General features: G+C 40.3%; 1 protein-coding gene across 1 annotated transcript; it reads left to right on the forward strand.

Moving 5' to 3' along the window:
• Window positions 1-7973: 7973 nt before the first annotated feature.
• Window positions 7974-8921, forward strand: LOC107158362 (mas-related G-protein coupled receptor member X2-like). Its single transcript, XM_015504847.1, has one exon. It carries the CDS (start codon window positions 7974-7976, stop codon window positions 8919-8921), a length of 948 nt encoding a protein of 315 aa, XP_015360333.1.
• Window positions 8922-9731: the final 810 nt, after the last annotated feature.

Here is a 9731-nt window from a genome sequence, read left to right on the forward strand (position 1 = left end):
CATACAAGAGGAAGTGAGGGGAAAGGGAAAAATAATACAAGGGGGAGAAATGAATGACAGTAGAGGGGGTAGAGAGAGAAGAGGGGAGTGGAGGGGAGGGGAGGGGGGATAGTAGAGGACAGGAAAGGCAGCAGAACACAACAGACACTAGTATGGCAATATGTAAATCAATGGATGTGTAACTGATGTGATTCTGCAATCTGTATATGGGGTAAAAATGGGAGTTCATAACCCACTTGAATCAAAGTGTGAAATATGATATATCAAGAAATATGTAATGTTTTGAACAACCAACAATAAAAAAAAATTTAAAAAAAAGAAAAAAAAAAGTAAACAGTACCTGATTTTGGACTAAAAAAAATGGAATATATCACATAAAAAGAATAAGCATAAAATTTTATCATTATCTGAATAGAATACAGAGAAGGAATTTGATCAAATTGAACAGCTCTTCATGTTATACTGAATGAGTTAGATGTAAGAGGAATGAGACTCAATATAATAAGGACTACATATAATAAAGTCAATATAAACATCATGCTTAATGGAGAAAAACATGAAAGCATTTCCTCTAATGTCTGAAATCAGAAAATGTTGTACACTTTGCTCACTCTTATTCAATATGCTATTGGAAGTCTTAGCCAGATAGTAATTAGGAAAAAGAAAGAAATTGAAGGCATACAAATAGGAAGGCAGAAAGTCAAATTGTAGGCTTGCAGGTGATATGATTTTATAGGGAAATACCTAAACACTCCATCAAAAGACTATTAGATATTATTATGGTTTAGATAGGTGATGTCCCCGAAAGCTCATGTGGGAGACAATGTGAGAGTGTTCAGACATGAAATGATTAGATTATGAGAGCTGTAATGTGATTAGTGTATTAATCCACTGGTATGGATTAACCTGAATGGTAACTATAGACAGGTGTGGTTGTCGGCGGGGACTAGAGGAATTAGACACTGGGGCCATGCCTATAGGGTTAATATTTTGCCTTGATGGATGGAGTTCCTCCCTGCTCCCTGGCTGTAGTGAGTTGAGCAGCATTCCTCTGACACAATCTTCCACCATGATGTTCTGTCAGATCTTGGGCCCAGAGTTATGGAGTCAGCTGACCATGGACTAAACCTCTGAAACCATGATCCAAAATAATATTTTCATCCTCTAATTTGTTCTTATCAGGTATTTTGGTCACAATAATGAGAAAGATGACAAAAACACAGGGCATGCATTTTAATTTCTGGGGCATGAAATTGTGTCTGGAACTTGGAAGATGGTCAGCATCTATTTTTCTCAAGAAGCTCCTGCTTGAAAAATCACACAGTTGTGGGGCACTTTGAAAAGAGTGGCTCATGCATCTGGTTTCACTGGAGTCCTGCAGGCACCACCACTCAAAGGACCAGAGGATTCCCTCTGCAGCAGACCAATCTGAGGAAAGCCTTGCCTTTTGCCCTCATTTAGCCTTACTGGCTTCTCCTGGGGAGAAGAACGGAGGGAAGCAAAAGCTTATCCAAGAATCTCCTTTATTTCAATACCAGTGGTGGATTTTCTTCTTTGTTACACCTTGAGGTATAGCATAGAGGATACCAAGTTTTCTCTAGGAAGACAGAAAAAGATATGAGAGTCCTTCATAGTACATTGTGTGAGCTGTTACTCTTGGAAGTTTATGCATGAATTAAATGAATACTTAAACCTAGTTGATCAAGCACTCTGCTAATTCCATGCATAACAAACACCTTTTAAATAAACATCTGTCTAGTAGACTCTACATTCTATCTAGGAAATACACTGATTGGTTCATGGAAATGCTGAGGCCTCACATCCTTTGAATGAACTTAGTGTGCCTTGCTCTATCCTTAATGCACTGAGTTCTCTGATGTGTGTATGTGTGTGTGTGTGTGTGTGTATACACACACATATATATACATATCTATTTCCAATAATGCTTATGCTGGTTGAATTTGCCAATATTGCTGCCTATTTTATCATAACACAATGTAAATCAACAAAGTAGCAGTACAACAAAAGCTAATGTAAATGTTAAAAAACTAAAAGGTATATTCAAAAATATTCTTAGTAAAATAGCTGTAAGTCTGAAAATTATATTCAGATGAAAAAATTCTGAACATTTAAAAATATCCTTGTGCACACTGATCTCTCTCTATAATGATAAGATCTCTACTTTAAACAATCTGAACTTCAAATAATAGAAAATGCTTCAGGAATATGAGTCCTGAAAGAGAGAGAGGCTAGAAATCTATTTGCTGAACCCTACTCAAAAGAAGTCATTCACTCTTCTTCGTTTTTGTTGAATTAATTCAGGTAAAAATTAAAATATTTATGTTACAAATTTATCTTACAATTATTACATGTACATTTGCAATTAACCTACAGAGCTGTGGTCCTCAAAGTGTCATTAAGTAGGCTTCCTACTGCAATATCACTTAGTTGGTCTGTTTATTCTGTAAGACTTATATAGCATCCTCCATGTTCCAGCCCTCATGCCTGGCACTGCAGATACAAAGACAATGAACCCACTGTCACAGAGTTCATAGTCCATGAAAGAAAGGAGTCTAGTGTAGTAAAGACTGCCACACAATGTGACACATGCAATCATAGAGATGTCTGGGGGTGTACAAGGGTGTTCACAGGAGGGGCTGATCTAAAAGTTCTAACTTGTTTTTTTTTCCAAGATGAGGAGAATATCACACCCACCCTTCCAGATAGAGTGAACACATGGTTCAGAGAACTGAGAGAATGTCCACTAGGTGATTCCTCATAATGGGAAACAACTTCAGCAAATAGTTTCCAACTGATGAAATATTAAAATACATTATGTTGAATTTTTCTAATGGCCTATTAGCATCTACCTGCAACTGACAGGGGTGGCTCTGATGCTCTTTCTGGAAGATGGCATGGCATATATTGTGCATCAGTATCTTTAATACATAAATGCTAGCTATTATTATTAATGAGATTTGCTTTCTGGTCTCCAGGAGATTACAGTGGAGTATGGAAGAAAAGATCCTCTTACATATATCTTTCATATTGATAATATTGACAAACACAGAAAAGGGAGTAGAGAAGGGGGAGATCTCAGAGTGTACATGCAGCTCTGAGAAGATAAAGCTTCTTCAAATAACTGGAATTTGAACAGATGACTCCAACTTACCATGCAAGTACCCTATTATCAGTCCAATCATCTCTTTGAGGAGTCAAGGGGAAAATTGGATGAGGATAGATGGAAATGGCAGAAGAAATTGATCATGTAGTCCCTTCTCTGCCATCTGGAGTGAAAGTGTGCATATGAATGCATTACTGCTGTGCCAAGAAAACATGAAAGAAATAAAAGAAAAGCCATCCTTGAATGGCCTTATATTGTACTTTATTATTTGTTAGAAAGCCCCATAATGAAAACTTACATTGCTTGATATTCCTATCTAGGCTCCAAAATACCACTACTTGCAGGGATTACTTATACTAATTACTAACAATGCTAAATGGAAAATAAAGGCTCCAGAATAAAAGTACTGAGTATGAGGTAGACTGGGAGATGGTGAACTGTGAGTGAAAATGGGGTAGACGCCAAGAAACACCTCGGGGTGGAATTGTGTCAACAGCTTGGATCTCTGAGGTTCTTGAAGTCCTGTACAGGAAATCACTGGGTGGTCCAGTAACTTGATAGGTTCCCATGGCCACCAGGTTTCACTCCATTTTCCCTGAAGACATTTCACAAATTGAGGACAAGCAAGGGTCCTCTGGCATTTCTCAAAGTCAGAAAGGCTCTTCTCCCTCAAAACTGAAAAATTCTTTACCTCCAAACAAAAGAGTGGAGGGAAGGCGTGGATAGACACTCCAAGAATTTTCTTACTTCCAGTTACAGTCTTCAGTCTCTGTTCGCATCCCTGTGTTTCTACTTTGGGGTGCTACATGCAGGAAGTCATGCTGATTCCTTAAGAAAATACAAGAGACAGAAGCCTCCCTCTGAAAACTGGGTGCTGGCAGCCTCAAAACTGGGAGTTACCAAAGGGATCAACCAGATCATTCTCCCTTCTGATCCATCTCCCCATATCCTGTCCTTTATTCCAATCATTCAATTCTGCTGTCATGGATAGAGTTCTGCCTCTTGCATTCATTTATTGATATGCAGGCATTTTATCCCAGAGCTGAACTGCTGAAGACCCAGGTCTCGGTGTTTTATTTGCTTTATAAAGTTATTTGTTTTTACTATCCCAAGTAGAAACTGTTGACACATATTGGAATGTTTGAAGAGCACTTCATGATAGAAGTATTTACAAAGATGGGCAGGTTAAGGAAAAGTGACAAGTGCATGGTGAAACAGGGAAAGAACAAGGGAAGGAACACTGAGGAGACAGGGCAGTTGCAGAGGTGGGAGAGAATGAGCATAAAGATGGAGAGGCACTGTCTCTGCCAACACAGACAGAGACAGACAGAGAGCCAGGAGATGTAAAACCCAAGTTCCTTTCCTCCTGTCCTCTACTCTCCTGGGAGGTGTATTCTTGTGACTCTATTCAACCAGAAAGTTGGATGAAAATAAGTGACTCATAAGTGTCACAGACACCTTCCTCTTGATATGCCAAATCAAACAGAGAAGGAAGAAAGGAAAATTATTTTGGCAAATGACACTATCCCTCAAATCTCCTTCTCTACTTCCTAGAGTCTTCTCTACCTAATTGTCATTGAATTGTTTTTCACAGTCGGAAATTAAAGGGCCACAATAGCAGTTACTTAGAGGTAAATAAGAGAAGGTGGGATGGGAGAGGCTCAACATGAGTAGCAATTGGGAAGATGCCCAGAAAGATTTCTCTGTGGGTCACATCTTAAACTGCTCTGGTTTCTCATTTGCCCACAATCCTTTGCAGAAAATCAAAGGAAGGGCTGTTTAGCATCTTGATAGCTTTTCTTATTCACTGCTTTTTCCTCCAGCTCCTGTGTGCATCTCCTGATTTAGAAGACAGAGAAGGGTTCTCTGGTGCCCCTTAATCCGAGAAAAACTCTCCACTTCAGCACAGATCAGCTCCCCTCCTGTGGATAGAGAATGGAAGAAAGGTAAGGGTATATTCTAACTGCTTTCCTGTTTCCAGTGATTGCTAATATTTTGTACTGAGTTCATATTTCTATGTTTCTACCTTGTGATGCTACAAGCAGGGGGTCATGGGCTTCCTTCAGGGAAAGGTCGAAGAGATGATGCCTCTTTGTGAACACGAGGTGCTGGCATCCTTGACAGTGAATGTACTCAGAGGGCTTCTTCAGACCATTCTCCCTTATGATCCATCTCCCCATATTCTCCCCTTTATTCTGGACATTCAAATCTATTATCATAGGAAGAACACTGCTACTTACATTCATTTGCGGACCACAGTTACATGCAGGAATTACATCCCAGAGCTTAGCTGCCATAAACCCAGATTTTATTTTGTTTATTTTTTAGGGGGTGAGGGGTACTGGGGAATGAACTCAGGGACACTCGACCACTAAGCCGCATCAACAGCCCTATTTTGTATTTTATTTAGAGATGGTCTCATTGAGTTGCTTAGCTCCTTGCTTTTGCTGAGGCTGGCTTTGAACTCGCAATCCTCCCACCTCAGCCTCCTGAGCCACTGGGATTGTAGACGTGTGCCAGGACACCCAGCTCCAAGGTTTTCATTATGTTACTTGCTTTTAAACATTGTTCTTCTTTGCATATTTAAGAAGAAAAAAGGCAACCCCAAAATGAAGTAATTGAGTATTTCTTTAGTTGACTGTTTACAAAGGTAGAGTTAAGAAAAATTTACATGATATGGTAAAGTAGCTTAAGGCAAGCAATAATAAAGCATTATACAGACAAGAGAGAGAGAGAAAGAACAACAACTAGTTGTAGCAGTAGCAGGGGACAACCAAGTAGGAGGAAAAGCACTGTCATTGCAACTCACAACCTCACAGGCAGAGAGCCAGGAGTTGAAACATTCAAATCCCTCTCTTCTTGCCCTTTAGTCTCCTGGAAGAAACTCCCACATGTACCAACTGAGCTTTCCAGAGTGGGGATAACAGAGGTTGTAGATTTCCTCCCATATCCCCTTCTGGTCAACCAAAGTTGTGGGAGATTTTATATCTACAAGACCTCATGTTGGATGCATTCACTTCTGATGCCTCTCTGCACACCAGAGAAGGATGTGTTCTTTTTTTCACTTGAGGGTCCATGTGAGTTCTCTGGCCTGCAAGACCTGGCTTCCCTTGAAAACAGGGGAGAGCTTCTATATTCTCATCTGTTCTTGACTGGCTTCCAAAGCACCTCATTTTTGCCCTATTTCTCTTGTTTCCCTTCCTCTAATTTCTGAAGTTTGTTTATACTAGACTTTCTGAAATACACAATTTTGACAACCAACTTGGATTTAACTTGGGAATTATTCGTCTGCTGCCCCACACCTATGTAGATGTAATCACCAGTTCTGTGGTGCTGGGTCAGTAGGGCCAAAGAGTGGGCCCTGAGGCAGCACTCCTGAGTTCATCCACAGTGTTAGACCAGGAGAACGCATTCATCTTTTCTGTGATCTAATTTTATTCTCTGTATAATAGAAATAATACAAATTTTCTCCTCAGAGGTCTCTAAAGGAATTCAAAGAGAGAATACTTTATAAATTCTCCATTGTCTATTATCATTCACCCAGGTGTGAGCTAGTTCACTTTCCCTAGTTAAAATATATGCAAGCATCTCTTTTCATTCCAACCCCTTAATTTTTTACTTCTCCTCATAGATTACCCTCACACAAACTTCTTCCTGCAAAGAAAACTCTATTGGGAGAGAAAATGGAAAATATTTATATTATACACTTTATAGCACATCACTTAATAGCTTTACTTTAGATGTTTTCATATTTCAAAAACCTTTTGTTAGCACTCAGAACTTATCTCTTATTTCTCTGCCCTACAAACTGCTGGGCAATTCAGTTCAAACTCACATCCTAACCCCATATTCTGCACCAAATTGTTACAAAGTACCCAGCAAAGCCATTTTTGTTACTTGCTTTTGTGGCCCATCAGTTTCCATTGCAGTTATTTGGATAAACATAAGTAAGTCTTCTAAACACACTCAGTTGTCCACAAAAAGAATAATGATGAATGAAATTTTCTTCACCTAATTTTACCTGAATGTTCTAATTCATTTAATTGTATTTCATTTTTATTTTTCCATTTAACCCAAGTCTTCTGCTACCATTAGTCTCCTTATTCATGCATCCATTCACTGAATAATTACTGAGAATACAGTGTGTAGCACCAAATCTCGACAAAGGGATAAATATAGTGTGGCTGTCCTCTGTGGCTGACACACTGAGACATTTCTATGACACACTTAGCCATTACTAGCCTACCAGGCCCAATCACCCTCATACCTGCCCTACCAAGAGGTCTCATTCATATCAGATTCCCAAAGCAGTCTTTGTTCTCCTATATACAGCATTTTTACTTGTGAGTATGGTCTGGAATCATCTTTGCCTCTTAAAAATTCTGAACCTGAGAGAAAAATTCTGGTCCAGGACAGGCTAATGCCTTTGTCCACAGTTCTTTCCTGGTATCTCAGATCCTATCCCAGACTTTTCCTTCCTCAAGAAATTCTGGAGACATGGCATAAACTCTGGCAGGAACAGAAGGGCGTCCATGTGCATGATTGGACCATAGAATATTCCTGTCAGTAGATGAACCCGTGCAGCAGCAGCCAGCACAGCGTTTACAGTCGACATGAACTGGGTTTGAGTCCAGGACCCCAGACCCCCTGGGCTTTTTTAAAATAATTTTTACAAGCATCTGTGTCCTCCCCTGTGACACAGGGACAGTAATTCCCACACAGCAGGGTGGTCCTGGGACTCAGAGGTTATGCAGCAGGAACTCATGACTTTCTTTTTGTTCTTAGCAGCTCCAGTGGAGGGGTTCTGAGCATAAGTCCAACCACCCCAGCCGAGGGGACAGAATTCACAATGGTGAACGGAAGTAACTGGAATAATCCTCAACCTGTCAACTTTTGGACCTCGATCCTCGGCTTGCCAACCCTCATCATTGCCCAAATTGGGCTGGTGGGAAATGCAGTTGTGTTCTGGCTTCTGGGCTTCCGCATGCACAGGAACGCCCTCTCAGTCTACATCCTCAACCTGGCGGGAGCCGACTTCCTTTTTCTCTGTTTTCATGTTATAGTTTCTCTGAACAAACTCAACCTCACTTTCCTTTCCTTTCTCGCCTTCATCCTCAACTACTTACCCATTGTAATGACCTGTTCCTACCTTACAGGCCTGAGCATGTTGAGCGCCATTAGTGCTGAGCGCTGCCTGTCCATCCTGTGTCCCATCTGGTACCGCTGCCACCATCGGAGACACACGTCAGCTGTCATATGTGCCCTACTCTGGGCCCTGTCCCTGCTGCTGAGCATCCTGAAGGAGATCCACTGTGAATTCCTATCTACAGATTTAATCTATTGGTGTCAGACATTTTATTTTATCACAGCCTTGTGGCTGATTTTTTTATTTATAGTTCTCTCTATATCTAGTCTCACCCTGCTCGTCAGATTCCTCTGTGGCTCTCGGAGGGTGCCACTGACCAGGCTGTATGTAACTATTGGGCTCATAGTTCTAGTCTTCCTCTTTTGTGGCCTGCCTATAGGCATCCTAAGGTTTCTGTCATTGTGGATTCATAATAATGATGTGATTCTGCATTTTTCTGAGGGGACTGCTTTATTTCTGTCCTGTATTAACAGCAGTGCCAAACCCATCATTTACATATTTGTTGGCTCCTGTAGGCGGGGACAAAACCTTTGGCGGCAGCAACCATCGCTCAAGTTGGTTCTGGGGAAGGCCTTCCAGGACACACCTGAGGTTAAGAAAAGTGGAGGAAGCCTTCCTCAGGAAACAACAGAGAGTCCAGTTGTCCCTTAATGTAGTGATTCTGCAAGTTCAAGTAAAGTATTGTTTCAAAGAAGTATTAACTCTGGAAGATAAATAGATGATTGTGTTAGGTGAAAACTTTACATTGATATAGATATATGTAGAGAGAGATATAGAAATAGAGATGCCATTTATTGATGTGTTATCTGTGGCTGCTTTCACATGACAACAGCAGAGATAAATACATTGTAACAGAAATCAAGTGGCTGCAAAAACTAAAATGCTCATTAATTTATTCTTGTTAGTATGTGTATGAAATTATCACAATCATAAGTTCTATTTAGTGTAGGGCTTCTGTGTTTGGGATTGGGGTCTCTAATAATTGATTAGCATGCCATAAGCATGATTGTGGCATGCTTGGTGGCTAGGAAGTTTCTGTGCATAGGCACAGAATGCCTGGGTGCTAGGAAATGTCTGTGCAAAGGTACAGAATGCCTGGCTGGTGGGAAACTTCTGTGTAAAAGACATGGGATGCCTGGCCACTCTAGCAATGTTTTTCTTGAGGAAGCTCTGTGTTGAGATTTTTATCAGTTTTTACTTTGATCTTAGCACATAACTCCTGGGAATAAAGGAACTTGCTTGCTAGATAACTACAAAGCTTCACCAAGCTTTGGTGCTCCTGGATCTGCCTGTTTAACAGTAACTTTAGACAATGGATTTTCTTAAGAGCAGCACAAAGCTCCTGACATTGTGTATTGAAACTGAAGTGAAACTGCAGACTAAGTAACCTTACTAATACTCTAAACAATAATGTAGTTATGGTACAAATGACCTAATGTAACCTACTGGTATAAATAAACA

The sequence above is a fragment of the Marmota marmota genome, unplaced genomic scaffold (genome assembly GCF_001458135.2).
Source record: "Marmota marmota marmota unplaced genomic scaffold, marMar, whole genome shotgun sequence".
In the NCBI taxonomy this organism is placed as follows: domain Eukaryota; kingdom Metazoa; phylum Chordata; class Mammalia; order Rodentia; family Sciuridae; genus Marmota; species Marmota marmota.